Raw genomic sequence first — 25,745 nt, 5'->3', positions numbered from 1 at the left:
GGTGTGTCATCATAGTGGTCCATGACTTGTGGTCAGACTTGCTCAGGTGGACCATACTTAAACTTGTGCTTTTTTTCAGTGTCTAATTGAATATCATTGAGAGAACTGAAAGGTGTCATAATGTGTTTTTTAGCAAACATCCTTTCTGAATTTAAACAAAATCATCTAGTTTGTCAAAAGTATCTATAATCTGATTACAATATTTTTGCTGGTAATTTAACTGATTACAGTTCATTTTCATGTAATCAGAATACTCCCCAAACTTGTTTGTCAATATTCTCTTGGTATTTTAATAGGGTTGAAATATAGACCTATTGGTCCAATAATTGTATTTTTATTTCTAGGTCATCTTGTTCTATTATTTATGTAGCCTACATGGTGTAGGCCTAGCTAGAAATGAATTAGGCATCAGTGTAACTGATCATATATTAATTGTAGCTCGCGGAATTTACACATTTCGAAATGAGTTCTTCAGGAAATTTCTGAAGATTTTTTTCTGAAATATCCTTTCGAATCTGTGCCTTCATTGTAACTTGGGCCACATTTATTGTTCAGGCTATTCCAATTGACAGATTTTGCTAAGACGTTCAGAGACTTTAGATTGTGCAAGCATGATTATTATATTTGGCAAAGAAGACTGTTTACATTATGAGTACTGATACTGAACATTCAGACATTTTTATGAACAGCGCTTAATGGCTGTTTGGAAGGCCATCATTACCATATGAATTTAGAATGAATTTCCCAGAAAATATTTATACAATCTTGCCCTCCTCTCTTTATCTTCCCCTCTTCCTGTTCAACTAATTTATCTCTCCGTCCCTCTCTCACACACTCTCTCAGTCACTCACTTATGCTATCAAACTTACTGCTGATTGAGTATAAATAGAAGGTCCTCAGCCTCTGCTGGAGTTGGCATGCAGTGCCAAGGAACTAAGCTAACAATTGTAAATCTGTATCCCATTCAGACATTCATAGTAGCTCTTCTGCTCAGTCAGTCATGGGTAGGCAGTGTGGGACAGCATGGTCTGTGGTATGACAAAACTGTGTCCCTTCGCATCCTGTACAAACAATTCACATGGGGTCGCATACATATGTAGTTAACAACAATTTACTGTTTCACAGACATAATCCCCCTGTCTGGTCCATATACTGTCAGTATGTTATTGTAGTACCTTTTGAATGGGGAAACGTTTAACAGCTTAGATGGCAGCTTATTATTTGGATCTTTGAGCACTATGTTGATAAGCGCTTTACAAATAAATTAGATTATTTTTTACAGTAGTAGCCTATACGCAGTACTTAATGATTGTGAGGGGCAGTAACTAGAATGCACAGTGTATGGTAGTCTTCTGATAAAGATTACTTTTGTGTCCTGTAGATGGGGTACTACTGCTTTTCAACAGATTTTTCCAATTGTCATGGAACAAAATGTGCAATCTGAGCTTGACTGACGCTTAGAAAATATTTACAAAACTGATGCCCAAATATGCAGTGTTTGTAGTTTGGCAGCCTGTGTGACAAGCTGTATAATGAAGATAAATATTTATTTGGTTTCACGATCATTGGATATGTCAGATTCAGTTTGCATACACTACTTGGCAACTGATGTCAATCACAACAGCAGGCTTTAATTTGATACAGAGATGTAATGTGGGAAAATAAACCACAATATAAATGCACGGTATGACAAAACTGTATTTTACGTAACTTGGGTTACTTACGGTGGGATAGTGCAGAGGGCACTGTTTATAATAATAATAATAATATATGCCATTTAGCAGACGCTTTTATCCAAAGCGACTTACAGTCATGTGTGCATACATTCTACGTATGGGTGGTCCCGGGGATCGAACCCACTACCCTGGCGTTACAAGCGCCATGCTCTACCAACTGAGCTACAGATCTAAGAGGCTTCTAAACAGCTTCTACCCCCAAGCTATAGGACTCCTGAACATCTAATCAAATGGTTACCCAAATGACTACCCAGACCCCCCCCTCTTTTACACCGCTGCTACTCTCTGTTGTTATCATCACTTTAATAACCCTACCTACATGTACATATTACCTCAATCACCTCGACAATTTTGCACGCCCAATTTATCAGTTTTTGAAGTGTTAAAAAAGTTTGAAATATCCAATAAATGTCGTTCCACTTTATGATTCTGTCCCACTTGTTGTTGATTCTTCACAAAAAAAGACAGTTTTATATCTTTATGTTTGAAGCCTGAAATGTGGCAAAAGGTCGCAAAGTTCAAGGGGGCCGAATACTTTCGCAAGGCACTGTATGTAATAACTGTCTGTTCTGGTTCATTAACCTCTTTTTCTTGGAGAAAAAGGCCCCCAGTGAGAAATAGGCCCACTATTCACTAGTGTACTTATTTCCCTAGAATCCATTGTGAAAGTTTGTTGAACAGAGTAGCTCATCCTGAGCTATTTTGAGGTTCTTGTGGAATAATGATATATTCTGCACTGGTAGAATATGTATTTTCTTCAGCTGTATAAGTAAGATCTGAAAAAATGAGGGTAAAAAAGTGATGACAAGGTATCTCAACCCAACTCTCTGTTTGCCTCCCTCAGCTGCGGTCTTGCCACACCAGGTGAAGGCGTCCCAGAGCTTCTGTGTCAATGTCTTGGCTGTTGGCTGAGGTAATTAAGATTCAAAGCTGTGTTCCCTCTCACCACACCCTCACCACTTCCTTACCTTATCGCCCCAAGAGGTATGGCTGTGACGGTCATGGAATTTTGGAGTATGCTTAATTGGTCAGCCAAATGACCAACTCACCAAAATAACCCAGTTAACATTTCCATGTGGGGCCTATATGGGTAATGGAGGGCTGTTTCACGGGCCCCATGAGGGAAACACAACGGGGACCCACAAGGTTTTGTCCTCAGTATCCACATTTGCCCCACGTGGTTGCCATGTTGGGCTTCATAATTTGCCCTAGTGGTTTACCCAAATGGATTACAGTGCATTTGGAAATTATTCAGACCCCTTGACTTTTATATGTTTTTGTTATGTTATAGCCTTATTCTAAAATGGATTCAATTGTTTTTTCCCCTCAATCTATACACAATACCCCATAATGATAAACAAAAAAGTAAATATCACATTTACATAAGTAGCAGACCCTTTACTCAGTACTTTGTTGAAGCACACTAGGCAGCGATTACAACCTTGATTCTTCTTTGGTATGACTAGTGTTGCAAAGGGTTGGAAACTTTCCGGTAAATTGACGGAATTGTTCCGGAAATTTTCCATGGGTAATTAAGCCCTGGAATCTTGCTTAAATTCATTTAAAAAAGTAAGCTAATAACAGTGAACCTTTTTTTGTGGGATACACATAAGGCAATTCTAGGTCTTGTGGCATATTTTGGTTAAACTATCCCCAATTGCATGCAAGGTGCATTCTTCCATCACATGAACAGCTGAGTCTCAAGATCTTGCACACTAATGAGATGCTATTGAGCCCACACTACTACACTGTCTGAGCCAAGGACTACATGCTTTCTGGTAAGTTTTGATGACAATACTGGGTGGGGTGAATATATTGTATATGACATACATGATTTTTTTGTTATTTAGTAAATAATTGGCAGTCGCCAATGACCTTGAACCTCAGAAGGTATTTGCATTGGTTACAGACAATACTTAGAACATGAAAGCTGCTTGGTCTAAAGTGGAGAAGTCCTACCCTCACATCACACCCATTGGCTGTGCTGCTCATGCATTGAATCTGCTCTTCAAGGACATCATGGCACTGAAAGCAATGGATACACTCTACAAGAGAGCCAAGGAAATGGTTAGGTATGTGAAGGGTCATCAAGTTAAAGCAGCAATCTGCCTCACCAAGCAAAGTGAGCAGAATAAGAGCACCACATTGAAGCTGCCCAGCAACACCCGTTGGGGTGGTGTTGTCATGTTTGACAGTCTCCTGGAGGGGAAGGAGTCTCTCAAATAAATGGCCATATCATAGTCTGCTGATATGGACAGCCCCATCAAGAGGATCCTCCTAGATTATGTATTTTGGGAGAGCATGGTAAGCAGCCTAAAACTCCTGAAACGTATAGCAGTAGTCATTGCACAGATTTAGGGAGACAATGCCATCCTGTCTGTTGTTCAGACTCTGCTTGCAGATGTAAGATAAGAAATCCGTATTGCCCTGCCCACTTCACTGTTGCTCCAAGCAGGGGCAACTGCAGTTCTGAAATACATCCAAAATCTTGAAGAGTTCTGCCTGAAAATCCATACACGCCACAGGGTACATGTTGAACCCCAAGTATGCTGGCAAGAGCATCCTGTCTGGTGCAGAGATCAACAAGGCCTATGGTGTCATCACTACCATGTCTCACTACCTTGGCCTGGATGAGTTCAATGTTCTTGGCAGTCTGGCGAAGTACACTTCCAAACAAGGGCCAACATATCTCATCAGCCACCTGGTGGACGGGACTTTATGGATCTGAGGCTCTCACCTGATGCCTCCATCATCCTCCAAATCACACCAACATCTTCCTCAGAGCGCAACTGGTCCTTGTTTTGGAACACACACACCAAAGCACGCAACAAACTGACCAATACAAGGGTTGAAAAATTGGTGGCCATCTGGGGAAATTTGAGTCTTTTTTTCACCTGGCAACGAATCATCCTCAACATGGTTGGAAAGTGACAGTGAAGATGAGGCCCAGAGTCTGATGTTCAAGAGGTGGACAATGAGGTGGTCCAGAGAGAAGAAATGGAAGCCTGAGAGGAAGACTACCAATGCCTTAGTTTCTAGACCATTATTTTACAGATGTACAGTGCCTTGCGAAAGTATTCGGCCCCCTTGAACTTTGCGACCTTTTGCCACATTTCAGGCTTCAAACATAAAGATATAAAACTGTATTTTTTTGTGAAGAATCAACAACAAGTGGGACACAATCATGAAGTGGAACGACATTTATTGGATATTTCAAACTTTTTTAACAAATCAAAAACTGAAAAATTGGGCGTGCAAAATTATTTGGCCCCTTTACTTTCAGTGCAGCAAACTCTCTCCAGAAGTTCAGTGAGGATCTCTGAATGATCCAATGTTGACCTAAATGACTAATGATGATAAATACAATCCACCTGTGTGTAATCAGGTCTCCGTATAAATGCACCTGCACTGTGATAGTCTTAGAGGTCCGTTAAAAGCGCAGAGAGCATCATGAAGAACAAGGAACACACCAGGCAGGTCTGAGATACTGTTGTGAAGAAGTTTAAAGCCGGATTTGGATACAAAAAGATTTCCCAAGGAGCACTGTGCAAGCGATAATATTGAAATGGAAGGAGTATCAGACCACTGCAAATCTACCAAGACCTGGCCGTCCCTCTAAACTTTCAGCTCATACAAGGAGAAGACTGATCAGAGATGCAGCCAAGAGGCCCATGATCACTCTGGATGAACTGCAGAGATCTACAGCTGAGGTGGGAGACTCTGTCCATAGGACAACAATCAGTCGTATATTGCACAAATCTGGCCTTTATGGAAGAGTGGCAAGAAGAAAGCCATTTCTTAAAGATATCCATAAAAAGTGTTGTTTAAAGTTTGCCACAAGCCACCTGGGAGACACACCAAACATGTGGAAGAAGGTGCTCTGGTCAGATGAAACCAAAATTGAACTTTTTGTCAACAATGCAAAACGTTATGTTTGGCGTAAAAGCAACACAGCTCATCACCCTGAACACACCATCCCCACTGTCAAACATGGTGGTGGCAGCATCATGGTTTGGGCCTGCTTTTCTTCAGCAGGGACAGGGAAGATGGTTAAAATTGGTGGGAAGATGGATGGAGCCAAATACAGGACCATTCTGGAAGAGAACCTGATGGAGTCTGCAAAAGACCTGAGACTGGGACGGAGATTTGTCTTCCAACAAGACAATGATCCAAAACATAAAGCAAAATCTACAATGGAATGGTTCAAAAATAAACATATCCAGGTGTTAGAATGGCCAAGTCAAAGTCCAGACCTGAATCCAATCGAGAATCTGTGGAAAGAACTGAAAACTGCTGTTCACAAATGCTCTCCATCCAACCTCACTGAGATCGAGCTGTTTTGAAAGGAGGAATGGGAAAAAATGTCAGTCTCTCGATGTGCAAAACTGATAGAGACATACCCCAAGCGACTTACAGCTGTAATCGCAGCAAAAGGTGGCGCTACAAAGTATTAACTTAAGGGGGCTGAATAATTTTGCACGCCCAATTTTTCAGTTTTTGATTTGTTAAAAAAGTTTGAAATATCCAATAAATGTCGTTCCACTTCATGATTGTGTCCCACTTGTTGTTGATTCTTCACAAAAAAATACAGTTTTATATCTTTATGTTTGAAGCCTGAAATGTGGCAAAAGGTCGCAAAGTTCAAGGGGGCCGAATACTTTCGCAAGGCACTGTATGTTGAAAACGGTTTTGGGAGATGTGATGGATCATTGGGGATCATTCAATATTCCCCTTCTTTTGTTGTTCAGTGAAATAATCCCAGCTGAAGAGTCAACTCATTTAACTAAATTGGAAGGGTTGAATCATTTGCAAATAAAGCCTACTTATGATAAGGTAAAAGGTTTATGTTTCAGTCTCCGTATGATATGGTAAATATATCCAATGCAAAAAAACATCTACATTTTAAATGGTATTAATATTAGTTTGCATATATTCCAGTTAATTCCCATATATTCCCATATATATGTGTGTAATCCAGTTGAAAAAGGAAACTATCCCAGTATTTGTTATTCTGTACAGGCTTCCTTCTTTTCACTCTTGTCATTTAGGTTAGTGCCATGGAGTAAATACGATTTTGTTGATCCATTCTCAGTTTTCTCCTATCACAGCCAATAAACTCTATTTTAAAGTCACCATTGGCCTCATGGTGAAATCCCTGAGTGGTTTCCTTCCTCTCTGGCAACTGAGTTAGAAAGGACGTCTATCTTTGTAGTGACTGGGTGTACTGATACACCATCCAAAGTGTAATTAATCACTTCACCATGCTCAAAGGGATATTCTTTGTCTGCTTTTTTATGTTTACCCATCTACCAATAGGTGCCCTTCTTTGCGAGGCATTGGAAAACCTCCCTGGTCTTTTGTGGTTGAATCTGTGTTTGAAATTCACTGGTCAACTGAGGGACAGTTAATTTAATGTGTTGGGTACAGAGATGAGGTAGTCATTCAAAAATAATGTTAAATACTATTGCACACAGAGTTAGTCCATGCAACTTATTGGGCTCTATTTTAACAAACCAATGTATTGCCTTGGAATCAACTCCCAAGTCTAATGTTAGTCTGTTATAGTTTGTTAAATGGCTTACAGATATGAAATAACAAAATGTAGAACAATATTTGCTAAATACATTAACTTGAACCCATTTGCAGTCCATATTGTTCTAAGTAATTGCATGGCTTCAGTAGCATTCACACTGATATACGGTAGTGGCTAGGCCTACTGTAAATTACATTATGGCTCAGCATGGACATGCCAGACATTGTCAATAAGCCAAATTAAACATTGATAAGGCCTAAAAAGAGAATGAATAATTCTAATTAAATTCTAAACTAAACATAACAACAACTTGTTTTAAATAGGCTATGTCACACTTACAGGCACCATCATTTCTCCCTGTGGGCATATAATATTAAAACATTGCAAACTATTGAGGGTTTTATGCGCATCCAAACTTGTCAAAGTAGCTGGACAAAGATCCAATATAAGGAGAAAGGGAGAATGTTCACTCACCGTTATACTCTTCCCAAATTGGCCTATGTTTTATGAACATAATCGGAACCATCTCCAGAAGTTGCATTGCAAGCGCGCCAAGGACGTTGTCACCGCAATACCAGAAAGGTGAATCATTCTAATAAATTGGGTTTGAATAACAATTTAAACAACAACAAATAAGTAGTCATAAAATGGCCAGGATAAAAAAAGACAGTCACTGCTGTTGAACCAGTCTTATAGTCGGCCCTAAGGGAGGTCTTGGGTTTTGAACGTATGAAATGGAAAACAAGCAGTTGTTACAGGTTACAGAACTTCTAAATATGAGGTTCACTGGTATTCACCGAGGTTCTCATCTCTCATGATGGACATGCAGCCTACATCATGGAGGGGTTTTTACGCACAACCAAAACGGGACCTGTATGGCTAAATGAATGTGGGCCTGCCTACAATGCATAGATTAAAAAGGGAATGTCGGCTCACTGTTTTACTCCTCTCAAACTTAATATTTTAATAACGCTTTGGTGATTTAAGATGTATTTGCAAGCGGTCTCAGTAGCCAAACCCTTTATCGGCTTTGCAATTTCATTGGGCAGACAAAAATACGAAGTATACAGGCACCAAAAGCACATTAGGCTACTCTTGTTCAATGTGCATATGGGCAGTGTGCGTCATGGCTGGATAGGCTGCCTTTCCGCTGTCAAAAGTCATGCCATAACCAACTGCGTTACTGGTTGGTCTAAAATATCACTATCCAGCCCACTATCACCACTACCTGAAATGATCACTTTCGATCATGTTTTTAGGAATGCACCTCAAATATTTCCACCCTGCCTATCTGGGCACAAGCGAGCTGATATAAGACAGGTATATTGCTGGAAAATGCCAGTGTGACAGTTTTTGCATGACCTAATTGCAAGTGCTGCTGAAACGCCAGCTGAAATTAGAGCCTATTACTTGACTTGTGAAGAACATTTTTACTTAGACTTGCCATAACAAAGGGGTTGAATACTTATTGACTCAAAAATAGATCTCAATACATCTGTAAAAATGTCTAAAAACATAATTCCACTTTGACAATATGGGGTATTGTGTGTTTTCCAGTGACACAAATCTAAATGTAATCCATTTTAAATTCATCCTGTAACACAACAAAATGTGGAATAAGTCATGGGTTGTGAATTCTTTCTGAAGGCAGTATGTATATATATTTTTTAAACAGTTAGGACCCCGTGCTTAATTTAACCTCTGTTTTGGACTGTTTTGTTCTGGAACCCATTTGTCAGGATATGGCACATCGCGTGGCATGAAAAATATTTTGCGATGTCGAAATCCTAATAAAAACATTCACAGGTCATCCAAGTTGACTCCTCTGTAATTCACCTGGCTGCCTCCCTAAAAAAACATTCTGTGAAAATAGTGCCTAATATTCTAAGAATTGATTTGTGTTGGTCCTCATGGTTTGCGCAACATTGTAGCATATAAACCAATGCGTGGCCATTGCAGTGGTGAGAGAGAGAGAAGCAAGCCTGTATCTCTCACAGAACTAGAATGACATTCTCTTTCTTTCATCTCTCTCCCCCTCTTCATAATTGATTTGATTAAATTGAGATATATTTGCCAAAGTTCTAGAATTACTGCTGTCTATTAAAAAATAAATTACATCATTCAGAATATGACACCAATGAGTAGGCCTATAATTTAGGCACAGATGTTCAATAGGCTATTTAAAACAAAATGTGATCTGTGGATTGTGTGTAGCCCAATCACAAGGCATGCTTACAGTCGGGAACGGTGTGGCAAATCTGTCAGTGAACAGCATGCAGCCAAAACAGGCCTTTCGTATTCTTTTAAATGCAATCAAGGGAAAACAGAGGTTGGAAAGCAAATGGATCCTGCTGAAAAGAAAAGACTAATCTGTCTGTAGGCTACCAAGTTATCAACTTCTAAACAAGAAAGAGAAGCTTTTGGCACGAGTGCAGCTGTGCATTATTGGGTGAGTCAGTGAAACTGGAAAGCTTTTTTGTTTTGTTGGACTAACTACCTCATCAATGTACAATATATGTGTCTCCACACATGTAGGCCTAGGCTATTGATAGATTCAGGGCAAGGTTGATTTTATTGATGTCAGATTCTTAGTTTGTCAGTGTCAAACTACAGTGCATTCAGAAAATATTCAGACCCTTTGACTTTTTACACATTTTGTTACATTACAGCCTTATTTTAAAATGGATTAAATAAAATCCTAATCAATCTAGACACTCAATACTCAATGACAAAGCAAAAAAAAAAAATTAAACGAACAAATGCCTTATGTAAATAAGTTTTCAGACCCTTTGCAATAAGACTCGAAATTGAGCTCAGGTGCGTCCTGTTTCCATTGATCATCCTTGAGATGTTTCTACAACTTCATTGGGAGTCCATCTGTAGGAAATTCAATTGATTGGACATGATTTGGAAAGGCACACACCTGTCTGTATACTGTACCACAGTTGACATTGCATTTCAGAGCAGAAACCAAGCCATGCGGTCAAAGGAATTGTCCGTAGAGCTCCGAGACAGGATTGTGTCGAGGCACAGATCTGGGGAAGGGTTCCAAATCATGTCTGCAGCATTAAAGGTCCCCAAGAACACAGTGGCCTCCATCATTCTTAAATGGAAAAAGTTTGGAACCACCAAGACATTTCCTAGGGCTGACCGCCCACCCAAACTGAGCAATCTGGGGGAGAAGGGCCTTAGTCAGGGAGGTGACCAAGAACCCGAAGGTCACTCTGACAGGGCTTCAAAGTTACTCTGTGGAGATGGTTGTCCTTCTGGAAAGTTCTCCCATCTCTGCAGCACTCCACCAATCAGGCATTTATGGTAGTGGCCAATGGAAGCCACTCTTCAGTAAAAGGCACTTGACAGCCTGCTTGGAGTTTGCTAAAGAACTCCCCGACCATGACAAACAAGATTCTCTGGTCTGATGAAACCAATATTGAACTCTTTGGCCTGAATGCCAAGCGTCACGTCTGGAGGAAACCTGGCACCATCGCTATGGTGAAGTATGGTGGTGGCAGCATCATGCTGTGGGGATGTTTTTCAGCAGCAAGAACTGGAAGACTAGTCAGAATCAAGGGAAAGATGAACAAAGTACAAACAGATCCTTGATGAAAACCTGGTTCAAGCTCAGACTGGGGCGACGGTTCACCTTCTAACAGGACAACGACCCTAAGGGCACAGCCAAGACAATGCAGGAGTATTGGAGACAATGCAGGAGTCTCTGGAGAGCCCTGAAAATAGCCGTGCAGCAACGCTCCCCATCCAACCTTACGGAGAAGATCTGCAGAGAAGAATGGGAGAAACTCCCCAATACAGGTGTGCCAGGTGTCGTAATGTTGGCTGTCAATAAATGTGAAGACTGTTATATTATGAAAACAATTCTTTGTGTAATTATTCTGTGATTTAAACACATCATGGAATAGTAATTAACTAGGAAGTCAGGGCACCATGGGAAAATGTTTAAACAGTTACTATTTCCAGAATTGAACTCTATTCAGATATGTTCATATCTTATCGATTACAGTCACTTATTAAATGTCGCAAACCCTTGGATATTGGCACGAACCCTAGCATAAATTATGAATCAGCGATATAGAAATTGGCTTAACTAACTAAATAATCACACACACACAATTACATAAACACACACACAATAGGTCATACATTGGTTACTAACATGATACACAGAAAAGTCCCTAGTGGATGAAACCGATATGACGGCTAAATAGACAAAGAAAAGGGTTGGGGACAGCTCAAGAGTGGGAAAGGCAGAGTGGACACGTACATACAGTTGATAACCACGCTCATGGAAATGCTAACCCTTTTGCACATGAGTAGCCGTTCGTTCAAAAATGAATAGCAATTTACGAGTGTATGCCTTTGTCCCTTTCTGTGATCGACCGGTCCGTCTTCTGGATAGTCAGTCGACAAAAAGTCACAGGTTCGTCCACCAGCGATCAAAGTCTTTCGTGGTCGTAGCTTGTTATAATGAATACGTCAGGCGTACAAATGGTAGTTTGATAGTGAAATGTTCTTTTAGAATGGATCTTTCAGAGTACCATTTGGTCATTCGATCGCTCGCTTTTACCAGACTAAAGTACTCCAACAGCTGCAGACTGAATGCGTAGGCTTCAGTTGTAGAGATTTTCTTCTTAACCTTTTGTAACGTACGGACTGTGTCCCTACGTCCTCTGGTCTGTATTTAAATTGCCAACCATTTCAACATGTTGCTACCGCTCCATGCTCTCTGGTCTCAATGGTTGATTATTCAGGTCATAGCTAGAACCACTTCACACACCGGCAGCAAGCCGGCATGTTTTGGTCTAATGTACGTTTTGGCGAAAGTGGGTTTTATACTGGAGTAGAGAAGGGGCGTTCCATGACGCCGATGTAAATGTCTGTGCTCACGGGGGGTGGCCACTGAATGACCATAAGTTACTATGAAAAACAATTCTCATTTAGAAGACTAAAATCACATTATCTTTCCAAAAGTATTCTTATACTTTAGCATTTATTTTATACAACATTTAGATGCAAACCCCATAATTTAGAAGTGTATACAAACAAAGATACAGTAATGTGGGTCTCCTGTCTTTCATGAGGTCACCAAATGAAACAAATTCGGGCAAAAGGTCATTCCTTGATTTCCCACCAACCATTCGAACAGTCCGGAAATACAGAAATACTGTTTCATCATTCAACTTTTTTTTTTATGTTAAAGTTTGGCCAAGTCTCTCTCTGTGTCCCACAGTCAGACATTCCAATCCCAATACTACAGACCCAGAAGCAGAGTATTTAGGACCATCATAAAACTGTGGAGAGAGAGAGAGAGAGAAAGGGGGGGGGGGGGGGCGCTTTTATCTTCCCCTCAGGGGCACGTCATGACACAAGCTTGTAACATCATACCCAAGAAGATCAAGGCTGTAATCGCTGCCAGAGGTGTTTCTACAAAGTACTGAGTAAGGGTATAAATTCTATATAAATGTGATATATCTGTTTTTGCATTGTTATTATGGGGTATTGTGTGAAGATTGATGAGGGAAAAAACAATTGAATCCATTTTAGAATAAGGCTGTAACATCACGAAATGTGGAAAAAGTTAAGAGGTCTGAACATGCACTGTTGCCTGTCATTTCAATAATTTGTGAGGTAATAAAAAAAGGGTTTAGAATTGCATAAAATGTATTTAAAAAGGCCATATTTTTCCTGGACCCTAGGCTACAATTTATTTTCCCCATGTGTGCAACTTCTGGAAGCACCTCTCTCTACTCTACTGTTCTATGTCAGCACTCAAAAGTGAAGATATTGCATGCAATGCTTTATTATTAAAAAAATTAAAATGAGTTCTTGTACCTCAGAGCCCCCCCAGGTCACCCCCCTCTCAGGCTCACTTTTGGTTCCGGTACCTTCCAATTTATAGATTTAGCACGGGTTATGATGGTTATTTTATTTTCATGACAATCTTCACCCATAACCTTCGGTTACACAGTTATATGGTAATTGTGCCAGCCCTACTGAAAGACTCCTTTTGTGATAAACTTGGGCCATAAGGACAAAGCATAAGTCTCAGACGATTCTACTACTTGCTCTTTATAGCGTCACTGGATGCAATTTGTCAATTTATTAATGCTTTACTATCTCTGTCAAATGTCTTGCTTAAGTATGTGTGTGATTGTGGGTAGACTTGAAAGGCCCTTCCGTCATAGTCTTATATGCACGTCTGGGGCATTCCTCATTCTTGACATGGGGCTCTGCCCTGCTGTTCCAAAGCATGCTCACACACAGCACTCTGAAACTCTGGGGTCCAGGGTGAAGTGATTTTTACTAGACTCAAAGGCTGTTATGTCAACTTTGAGGTGTCGGAGGATTGTGTTCTGTACCGGAATATTTTCAGCTCCATGTTCCATTGAGGAAAATGTAATTTTTCTGTTCTTGCTAGCATAATTAAATGGGGAAAAGTTATTTATTTCAGATTTGGAGAGGATGAGAGCTGTGAATTAATGTGTTGAATTCTCGTAAATAATGGTGATTTCACATTTAACACTGATGTGCCCACCTCTTGACGCCACAGCTCATGTTCTCATTATCAGTCGTGTTTTTCATTCCTACTTATAAAATCAATTATTTTGATTGTGATATTTAATTGAGGCCTCCTGCTGATTTCCCCAGAAAGTGGAGCTGTAAGAGTGAGGGAGACACACAAACACCATCAAAACACTATTTTCCCTAACCCCTTAACCTAACCCTAACTCCTAAACATAACCCCTAAGTCTTTTTTCCTTGTGGGGCTGGCGAAATGTCCCTCTTCTGGTCCCCACAAGGATAGTAAAACCCGCAACACACACACACACACACATATACATACACATACATACACACACAATGGTACTGAGACAAACAAACCCACTGATTGAACAGAACTCTCTTTGTACATTTAGTCAAGAGGCCTCCTGCTGATTTCCCCAGGAGGTGGAGCTGTAAGAGAGAGCGAGACACACACACACACACACACACACACACACACCATCAAAATCCTATTTCCCAAATTAGGGCTGTGGCGGTCATGAAATTTTGTCAGCTGGTGATTGTCAAGAAAATAACTGGTCGTCTCACGGTAGTTGACAATTAATTAACATGAATACATTTAGCATCTCCAGGTTTCCACACGTATCCTACAAGCCACTGATTTAGACCTTTGGAACATCTACATTTTAAAAAGTCTCAATCCATGTAATATAAATCCATTATTTATTTTAGACCGGTCTAAAGAAACATGATGTAGTCTTTCAGAAGAACAGAAAAGCATACTATGTTGTCCTTTTGCTATGCCACATGGCTGTGGGCTACACTAGTGCATTTAGCAAAAAAAAATTCTTAGAATTTTGTGGCATTATTTTATAGTAGGAAGAATACAATTGAACATAGCTGACTAAAATAGAATGGATATTTTCTAAAAACGATTTGAGGGAGTGCGCACATGCGGATATTCTGTGTTGAGTAGTTAACAAAGAAGCAGGTCCTCCGATATGCTTAATTTAGAGTTATTTATGCAACATTAGTTGCCATCAAATGTTGGGATATGTTTTGATTTTTAATATATTATAGGCTGCGTTATGCGACTCAAATGATTATTTGAAAAAAGTTGCATAAAAGGCATGAGCTCTGCTTTCTTTTTTGCGCAGGCTACACACACTTCATCAGTTTCCTATTTACAATTTGACAAACTTGATAACGCCTCGAATTTCCCGGTGGCATCCCCTTTGTGTGGCCGTAATGCTCTCTAAAAAAAATCCATGTTTTTTTTTTGCAGCCAGTGGCCGTTGTGCCCTTGGGTTGAATAGAATAATGATCATTTATTTTTCCTGGCTGCGTGCTCCGAAGTACCTCTCACTCACACGGCTCTCTCAGGTATCTCAATTCTTATTAGCCAATGCCAGTCACGTGATTGGGTCCTTCTCACAGGCTACAAGTGAACACCGACACATTGGGGATGCAACTGCGCGTCCTTATCAAATTCTGAGACGCATATTGAAGATGTTGAAAAAACTGTTCACATTTACTTTTCATCAGCCAACAGGATGAGTAGGCCAAACGAACAGCGAAAGCACTAGCCTATGTCAATCTACTATGCTCCATATTACAAAAGTTGACCTATTCTAAGCAATAAATAAATATCCAAACATAGTCTGGGACAGTTGTGGGATGCAATAGATCATAAATGAATACAATCACTAGCATCAAAAAATATTTTAGAAGTGAGAAGGCTGACGCTGTCGATCAGAATGTTTATCTTAAATTATCTTCCCCAAACTTGAAATTCATGCTGCGTATGTATGCCGTTGTAAAGCGAATTGATGTGCTGAATTTTAAGAAGTTATTTAGCCACTTTAGTTGTGATACAAACCTTATCAAAACATATAGGCCTATGGGCTTGGCTACATGAGGTGTGCGACTATGATGGAGAAAAAGTTGCAAAAAAAAGGCATGCTGTTTATTGCCTTACTGTACACAAGCTGGGCATAATTCACAAGTGATAGTGTAACGAATCCAGCCGAAGATGGTGCCTCTTCCTGTTCGGGCGGCGCTCGGCGGTCGTCGTCGCCGGCCTACTAACTGCCACCGATCTCCTTTTCTGTTTCATTTAGTTTTGTCTGATTAGTTGCACCTGTTTCTTGTTTTGGTTTTGGGCTTTTTAAACCCGGTAGGCCCACCGGCTTTTGTGTGGGCTTGTTTTCTGTTATTTGATATGTGTGATTTCTGTGGAAGTATTTTGTTCTCGAACCGTTTCGTCCTGTTGTTTTGGATTGGGTCTTATTGCGCCCATGTGTGGCGTTGACCGACTGTTGTTTTTGGAATAAACATTCCACATATCAACTACCCTGCTCTCTGCGCCTGACTCCTCCACCCACTACTTCTAGAAGTACATGACAGATAGGCTCATATTGTCACCCATCAGACTATACTTAATTTAATCTTGTCTTTACATATACTAAATCATACAGTACCAGTCAAAAGTTTGAACACACCTACTCATTCCAGGGTTTTTCTTTATTTTTACTATTTTCTACATTGTAGAACAATGGTGAATACATAAAAACACATGGAATCATGTAGTAACCAAAAAAAGTGTTAAACAAATCAAAATATAGGTGTACCTTGTTAAACTTGAACTTTAATGCATTTGAGCCAACCAGTTGTATTGGTATACAGGGGTGGTATACAGAAGATAAGATTTAAAATGTAATTGTATTGATCACATACACATATTGAGCAGATGTTATTGTGGGTGTAGTGATATGCTTATGTTCCTAGCTCCAACAGTGCAGTAATATCTAATAATTCACAACAATACACAGAAATCTAAAAGTAAAATGATGAAATTAAGAAATATATATATATATATTAGGATGAGCAATTTCGGAGTGGCATTGACTAAAATACAGTAGAATAGAATACAGTAGATGCATATGAAATGAGTAAAGCAGTATGTAAACATTATTAAAGTGACTAGTGTTCCATTATTAAAGTGGCCAGTGATTCCATGTATATAGGGCAGCAGCCTCGAAGGTGCAGAGTTGAGTTGGGTGGTAGCTGGCTAGTGATGGCTATTTACAGTTGCAAGAAAAAGTATATGAACCCTTTGGAATTACCTGGATTTCTGCATAAATTGGTCAAAAAATGTGATCTGATCTTCCACTATGTCACAACAATAGACAAACACAGTGTGCAATAACACACAAATTATTGTATTTATATTTAATACATACTTTTTCCAACCTACACTGAATGTTTAAATTATGTGAACCCCGAGGCTAATGACTTCTCCAAAGATAATTGGAGTCAGGAGTCAGCTAACCTGGAGTCCAATCAATGAGACGAGATTGGCGATGTTGGTTAGAGCTGCCCTGCAATATAAAAAACACTCACTAAATGTGAGTTTGCTATTCACATGAAGCATTGCCTGATGTGAACCATGCCTCGAACAAAAGAGATCTCAGAAGACCAAATATTAAGAATTGTTGCCTTGCGTAAAGCTGGAAAGGGTTACAAATGTATATCTAAAAGCCTTAATGTTCATCAGGTCATGGTAAGACAAATTGTCTATAAATGGAGAAAGTTCAGCTCTGTTGCTACTCTCCCTAGGAGTGGCCGTCCTGCAAAGATAACTGCAAGAGCACAGAGCAGAATGCTCAATGAGGTTAAGAATCCTAGAGTGTCAGCTAAATACTTACAGAAATCTCTGGAAAATGCTAACATCTCTGTTGACGGATCTACGATACGTAAAACACTAAACAGGAATGGTGTTCATGGGAGAACACCAAGGAAGCAGCAACTTCTGTTAAAAAAAAACATTTGCTGCACGTCTGAAGTTCGCAAAAGAGCACCTGGATGTTCCACAGCACTACTGGCAAAATATTCTGTGGACAGATTACACTAAAGTTGTGTTGTTTGGAAGGAACACAGTGTGGAGAAAAAAGGCACAGCACACCAACATCAACCTCATCCCAACTGTAAAGTATGGTGAAGGGAGCATCATGGTTTGGGCTGCTTTGCTGCCTCAGAGCCTGGACAGCTTGCTATCATTGATGGAATAATAAATTCCCATGTTTATCAAGACATTTTGCAGGAGAATGTAAGGCGATCTGTCTGCCAATTGAAGCTCAACAGAAGCTGGGTGATGCAACAAGACAACGACCCAAAACACAATAGTAAATCAACAACCGAATGGCTTCAACAGTAGACTGGTTAGCTCAATATGCCTTCTGGAGTGGCCCAGTCAGAGTCGTGACCTCAACCCAATTTGAGATGCTGTGGCATGACCTTGAGCGGTTCACACCAGACATCTCAAGGATATTTCTGAACTGAAACAGTTTTGTAAAGAGGAATGGCCTTCCTCCTGACCATTGTGCTGGTCTGATCCGCAACTACAGAAAACGTTTGGTTGAGGTTATTACTGTCAAAAGAGAGTCAACCAGTTATTAAATCCAAGGATTCACATACTTTTCTCACCCTACACTGTGAATGTTTACACGGTGTGTTCAATAAAGACATGAAAACGTATAATTGTTTGTGTTTTATTAGATTAAGCAGACTGTGTTTTGCCACTGTAACAGTCTGATGGCCTTGAGATAAGCTGTTTTTCAGTCTCTCGGTCCCAGCTTTGATGCACCTGTACTGACCTCACCTTCTGGATGGTAGTGGGGTGAACAGTCCGTGGCTCGGGTGGTTTATGTCTTTGATGACACAAAGGTCCTTAGGAGCTGAAGCAGAGCTCACATGTCTCTCGGCACCATCTTGCTGATAGCCCTATTTGGTAAAATACCAAGTCCATATTATGGCAAGAACTGCTCAAATAAGCAAAGAGAAGCAACAGTCCATCATTACTTTAAGACATGAAGGGCAGTCAATCGGGAAAATGTCAAGAAGTTTGAAAGTTTATTCAAGTGCAGCCGCAAAAACCATCAAGCTCTATGATGAAACTGGAACCACCACAGGAAAGGAAGACCCAGAGTTACCTCTGCTGCAGAGGATACTGTAAGTACATTCGAGTTAACTGAACCTCAGATTACAGTCCAAATAAATGCTTCAGAGTTCATGTAACAGACACATCTCCACATCAACTGTTCAGAGGAGACCGAGTGAATCAGGCCTTCATGTTCGAATTGCTGCAAAGATACCACTACTAAAGGACACCAATAAGAAGATAATTGCTTGGGCCAAGAAACACCAGCAATTGACATTAGACCGGTGGAAATCTGTCCTTTCGTCTGATGAGTCCAAATGTGATATTTTTGCTTCCAAGCACCATGTCTTTGTGAGACGCAGAGTAGGTGAACGGATGATCTCTGCATGTGTGGTTCCCACCGTGAAGCATGGAGGAGGAGGTGTGATGGTGTGGGGGTGCTTTGCTGCTGACACTGATTTATTTAGTTTTCAAGGCACACTTAACCAGCATGGCAACTACAGCATTCTGCAACGATACGCTGTCAGTCCCACTAAAAGCAAACTAGGTCGGTCATTTGTTTTTCAACAGGACAATGACCCAAAACACACCTCAAGCCTGTGTAAAGGCTCTTTGACAAAGGAGAGTGCTGCATCAGATGACCTGGCCTCCACAATCACCACAACCCAATTGAGGTGGTTTGGGATAAGTTGGAACGCAGAGTTAAGGAAAAGTAGCCAACAAGTGCCCAGCATATATGGGAACTCCTTCAAGACTGTTGGAAAAGCATTCCTCGTGAAATTGGTTGAAAGAATGCCAAGTGTGTGCAAAGCTGTCAAGGCAAATGATGGCTATTTTTATTTATTTACTTAACACTTGGTTACTACAGGATTCCATATGTGTTGTTTCAGAGTTTTGTCTTCACTATTATTCTACAATGTAGAAAATAGTAAAACATAAAGAGAAACCCTTGAATGAGTAGGTGTGTCCAAACTTTTGACTGGTACTGTATGTGTGTGAAATGTTTTAATTTATAATGGACCATTATCATGCATCTCGAAGCGGGGGGGGGGATACATGTCGTATATGCAGTTAAATAGTGAATGGAGGACGCTTTCCCGTGGTTTATTTTCATGTCAGCCAGGTAGGCTATTTTCCTGTTGTAAAGAGAAGCAATGTGCTTAATATTAGGAAAGTTGAGAAATAAATATAGTAGGCCTAGCCTATAGAAAGCTGATGGGATCCTCTTTTTAGTAGCAGGTAGGCTATTTTCCTGTTGTAAAGAGAAGCAATGTGCTTAATATTAGGAAAGTTGAGAAATAAATATAGTAGGCCTAGCCTATAGAAAGCTGATGGGATCCTCTTTTTAGTAGCAGCCATCACTCTTTTCTCATGCAATTGCATAGCCTATAGAAAAGAACATGAGCTCTTGGGCTCTCATGAAGTGTTTGATTCGATTTTTGATTACATTTGCATTGATGTCAGTGATTAGAGAACAATACAGTGCTGAGTACCAGGCAGTTAGTGAGTTTGGTAGGCTACTAATGACCATCAGCAGCATCAGAGCTCGGAGAAGCCTAATTACTGTGACCTAAACGGTCACATGGAATTTGACTGCTGTCATGACTCCTGACCACCGGTGTGGCGATAATGCGGTCACCGTAACAGCCCTAACCCTTAACCCTAATCATAACTGATAATCCTAAAATAGCTTTTTTCCAAAACAAACACACATGCATACACAATGGTACTGAGACAAACAAACCAACTGATTGAACAGAACTCTCTTTGAGCATTTAGTCAAGAGGCCTCCTGCTGATTTCCCCCGGAGGTGGAGCTGTAAGAGAGCGTGAGACACATATATGCGTGCGCGCACACACAGACACTTAAAATAGCTGTATGCGGATTTATGTAAATTTGGCATTCAATCCATAGCTACCAGTTCAAGTCTTTTACCCTCCGGATGCAAATGCAGGTGAGGGGTAATCATTACAAAAAGCAAATGGTTCGTATCAGCCTCCCTGTGGCTGTAGTTAACCAGTGTGCTCCAAATTATTTCTCTCATCTCTCGCAAGGTGATGATTTTAAGAATCAATATTCATTTTCTGAATTCAGACTGTTTCACACTCTAATGCTCCCAATGGTAATATCAAGTCATGCAGCTGGGAGAAACAAATAAAGTCAACTACTTTGCTTTAAGGTGTGCAATGTTTGGTTTTGATGTTAAATGTGTTTTAGGTAGTTTATTTTAAACTGTATCTCTGTCTTAAAACATCATAGCTATTTTAAGTGTGTGCGTATGCAAGTTTGAGTGTGTGTGTGTGTGTGTGCGTCCTTGTACATGCAGTGAATTCGGAAAGTATTCAGATGGACTTTTTCCACATTTTGTTACGTTACCAACTTATTCTAAAATTGATGACATTTATATATATATTTATCCATCTACACACAATACCCCATAATGACAAAGCAAAAACGTTTTTTTAATAATTTATGTATTCAGACACTTTACTCAGTACTTTGTTGAAGGACGTTTGGCAGCAATGACAGCCTCGAGTCTTCTTGAGTATGACACTACAAGATTGACACACCTGTATTTGGGGGTTTCTCCCATTCTTCTCTGCAGAAACTCTCAAGCTCTGTCAGGTTGGATGGGGAGTGTCGCTGCAAATATATATTTTCAAGCCTCCAGGGATATTCGATTGGGTTCAAATCAAATTTTAATTGCCACATACACATATATAATTTGCAAATAAATTAATAAAAAATCCTACAATGTGATTTTCTGGATGTTTTTCTTCTCATTTTGTCTGTCATAGTTGAAGTGTACCTATGATGAAAATTACAGGCCTCTCTCATCTTTAAGTGGGAGAACTTGCACAATTGGTGGCTGACTAAATACTTTTTTGCCCCACTGTACTTCTCGTGTCTGAGCCGTTGGATTGCGACTCCACTTTGTCTCTATACTGACGTTTTTCCTGTTTGATTGCCTTACGGAGGGAATAACTACACGTTTTGTATTCGGCCATATTCCCAGTCACCTTGTCATGGTTAAATGCGGTGGTTCGAGCTTTCAGTTTAGCGCGAATGCTTCCACCTATCCACTGTTTCTGGTTTGGGTAGGTTTTAATACTCAGTGGGAACAACATCCCCTATACACTTCCTGATGAACTCAGTGTCCGTGTATACATCAATGTTATTCTCAGAAGCAACCTGGAACATATCCCAGTCCACGTGATCAAAACAGTCTTGAAGTGTGGATTCCAATTGGTCAGTCCAGCATTGACTAGATCTTAGCACGGGTACCTCCTGTTTGAGTTTCTTCCTATAGGAAGAAGCAAAATGGAGTTGTGATCTGATTTGCCAAATGGAGGGCGGGGGAGGGCCTTGTAGGCAGCCCGGAAGAGAGAATAGCAGTGGTCTAGTGTTTTCCCATTGCAAGTACTACAGCCAATGTGTTGATAGAACTTCGTTAGCATTTTCTTCAAATTTGCTTTGTTAAAATCCCCAGTTACAAAAGATACAGTCTCAGGTTATGTGGTTTCCAGTGTGCATAAAGTGTAGTTCTTTGAGGGCCGTCGTGGTGTCGGCTTGAGGAGGAACATACATGGCTGCGACTATAATGTAAGGGAATTATCTTGGGAGGTAATACGGTCTGCATTTGATTGTGAGGTATTCTAGGTCGGGTGAACAAAAAGACGTTATCACACGTTTCTGTACGTTATCACAATCAGACAGTGGTTAATCATGAAACATACACCACCGCCCTTCTTCTTCCCGGAGAGTTCTTTATTCCTGTCCGCGCGCTGTACTAAGACCCCAGCTGGCTGTATGGACAGGGACAGTATATCCGGAGAGAGACATGATTCTGTCATGGCGTTGCCCTCTTTGGGTATAGCGAGCACCATCCCCTCTCACCACCTCTCTCTTCCCCCTACACCCAGGCTCTGTTATTGCAGGTCATAAATTCCTAGAGGAGTCTCTTCATGGCCATGCAGTATATAGAGAGAAGGTTTCACAGGAGAACAAAGGAAACTCTTCTCCATCATAAAACTTGAACTGAACAATGTCCATGTTTTGGAGAATGTGTACCTGGTAGGGGGAGAATCCAGCTATGACTGGTCCATTTCGTTTAATGTTTGTGAAACTCATGAGACAATACAGCCACATTACCATAACTCTGGTTATACAAGAGTCTCAGTTGTGAGGCTTGCATCTAATTGTTGTATAAAATGAATGAGTAAAGATGAAACTATTTGTGAAATTATGTAATGTAATTATAAACGGTTTAATGAAGGAAACTCCAATTCCCTTTGGAGTGTAACTAAATCATAGGCCCGCCCATGTGCACAGACATTAATCTGGCGTCATGGGACAGCTCTTTCCTACTGTTCTGGATTTAACCCCCACCTTGGGAATTTCCCGGCAGACCATGCTTACCTCGATTACCGAGAGGGCTAAGGTTTAACTTCTTCGAGATAGGGGGTGCTCTTTTAATTTTTGGCTAAAAAACTTTCCCGTTTTAAACAAGATATTTTGTCACGAAAAGATGCTCGACTATGCATGTAATTGACAGCTTTGGAAATAAAAAACTCTGAAGTTAACAAAACTGCAAAGATATTATCTGTGAGTGCCCCAGAACTAATGCTACAGGTGAAACCAAGATGAAATTTCATACAGGAAATGGTCCAGATTTTGAATGCCCTGTGTTCCAATGTCTCCTTATATGGCTGTGAATGCGCCAGGAATGAGCCTGCACTTTCTGTCGTTTCCCCAAGGTGTCTGCAGCATTGTGACGTATTTGTAGGCATATCATTGGAAGATTGAGAGACTACATTTACCAGGTGTCCGCCCGGTGTCCTCCGTCGAAATTATTGCGTAATCTCCAGGTCCATGCGCGTTCCATTTTCTTCAGAGGAGAAACCAAACTGCCACGAACGATTTATCATCGATAGATATGTGAAAAGGACCTTGAGGATTGATTCTAAACAACGTTTGCCATGTTTCTGTCGATATTATGGAGTTAATTTGGAAACAAGTTTGCGTTGTAATGACTTAATTTTCGGTTTTCTTCTTACCCAAACGTGATGAACAAAACGGAGCGATTTGTCCTACACAAATAATCTTTTTGGAAAAACCGAACATTTGCTATTTAACTGAGAGTCTCCTCATTGAAAACATCTGAAGTTCTTCAAAGGTAAATTATTTTATTTGAATGCTTTTCTTGTTTTTGTGAAAATGTTGCATGCTGAATGCTAGGCTTAATGCTATGCTAGGCTATCGATACTCTTACACAAATGCTTGTTTAGCTATGGTTCAAAAGCATATTTTGAAAATCTGAGATGACAGTGTTGTTCTCAAAAGGCTAAGCTTGAGAGCAAATATATTTATTTTATTTTATTTGCGATTTTCATGAATAGTTAACGTTGCGTTATGGTAATGAGCTTGAGGCTATAAATAGGATCCCGGATACGGGATTGCTCGTCGCAACAGGTTAAGTAAACACCATAAAACTTGAGTATTAGCTCAGGTTGTAATGGTTGTTGAAACTCCGAGACTATCGAATCCGACAGAATAAGAGCAAATCTTTGATACTAATTACTAGTCTGCAGCTAGGAATTATGTACCATTGAATGTGAAGGCCGACAACCGTCAACATCTACAGGAATATTTCTGAATGGGACTCTGAAGTATCCATTCTAATCACAAATGACTGGCGGATGAACTTCCAACAGAAAGAAGGACGATTCCAATGACACACTGGGCGTAAATATATACACTGCTCAAAAAATAAAGGGAACACTTAAACAACACAATGTAACTCCAAGTCAATCACACTTCTGTGAAATCAAACTGTCCACTTAGGAAGCAACACTGATTGACAATAAATATCACATGCTGTTGTGCAAATGGAATAGACATCAGGTGGAAATGATAGGCAATTAGCATGACACCCCCAATAAAGGAGTGGTTCTGCAGGTGGTGACCACAGACCACTTCTCAGTTCCTATGGTTCCTGGCTGATGTTTTGGTCACTTTTGAATTCTGGCGGTGCTTTCACTCTAGTGGTAGCATGAGCCGGAGTCTATAACCCACCAAAGTGGCTCAGGTAGTGCAGCTCATCCAGGATGGAACATCAATGCGAGCTGTGGCAAAAAGGTTTGCTGTGTCTGTCAGCGTAGTGTCCAGAGCATGGAGGCACTACCAGGAGACAGGCCAGTACATCAGGAGACGTGGAGGATGCCGTAAGAGGGCAACAACCCAGCAGCAGGACTGCTACCTCCACCTTTGTGCAAGGAGGAGCACTGCCAGAGCCCTGAAAAAGGACCTCCAGCAAGCCACAAATGTGCATGTGTCTGTTCAAACGGTCAGAAACAGACTCCATGAGGGTGGTATGAGGGCCCAATGTCCACAGGTGGGGGTTGGGCTTACAGCGTGCAGGACGTTTGGCATTTGACAGAGAACACCAAGATTAGCAAATTCACCACTGGCGCCCTGTGCTCTTCACTGATGAAAGCAGGTTCACACTGAGCACATGTGACAGACTGGAGACGCAGTGGAGAACGTTCTGCTGCCTGCAACATCCTCCAGCATGACCGGTTTGGCGGTGGGTCAGTCATGTGCTCGCCAGAGGTAGCCTGACTGCCATTAGGTACCGAGATGAGATCATCAGACCCCTTGTGAGACCATATGCTGTTGCGGTTGGCCCTGGGTTCCTCCTAATGCAAGACAATGCTAGACCTCATGTGGCTGGAGTGTGTCAGCAGTTCCTGCAAGAGGAAGGCATTGATGCTATGGACTGGCCCGCCCGTTCCCCAGACCTGAATCCAATTGAGCACATCTGGGACATCATGTCTTGCTCCATCCATCCCTCAGGAGACCATCCACCACCTCATCAGGAGCATGCCAAGGAGTTGTAGGGAGGTCATACAGGCACGTGGAGGCCACACACACTACTGAGCCTAATTCTGACTTGTTTTAAGGACATTACATCAAAGTTGGATCAGCCTGTAGTGTGGTTTTCCACTTTAATTTTGAG

At 40.7% G+C, this 25,745-nt stretch overlaps 1 protein-coding gene across 1 annotated transcript in view; it reads left to right on the top strand.

Moving 5' to 3' along the window:
• Positions 1-25,745, top strand: part of LOC123997192 (cAMP-specific 3',5'-cyclic phosphodiesterase 4D-like) — a 159,949-nt gene that overhangs the window by 1,551 nt on the left and 132,653 nt on the right. Inside the window, exon 2 of the mRNA XM_046301334.1 lies at positions 2,581-2,649. Within this exon, the coding sequence (XP_046157290.1) occupies positions 2,629-2,649 (21 nt within the window). The 5' untranslated portion in view covers positions 2,581-2,628. The remainder of the gene's footprint in view (positions 1-2,580; positions 2,650-25,745) is intronic.

The sequence above is a fragment of the Oncorhynchus gorbuscha genome, linkage group LG15, assembly GCF_021184085.1.
Source record: "Oncorhynchus gorbuscha isolate QuinsamMale2020 ecotype Even-year linkage group LG15, OgorEven_v1.0, whole genome shotgun sequence".
NCBI lineage: Eukaryota > Metazoa > Chordata > Actinopteri > Salmoniformes > Salmonidae > Oncorhynchus > Oncorhynchus gorbuscha.
Note: the sequence above shows the minus strand (reverse complement) of the source record. Positions and strands in the feature narration are given on the sequence as shown.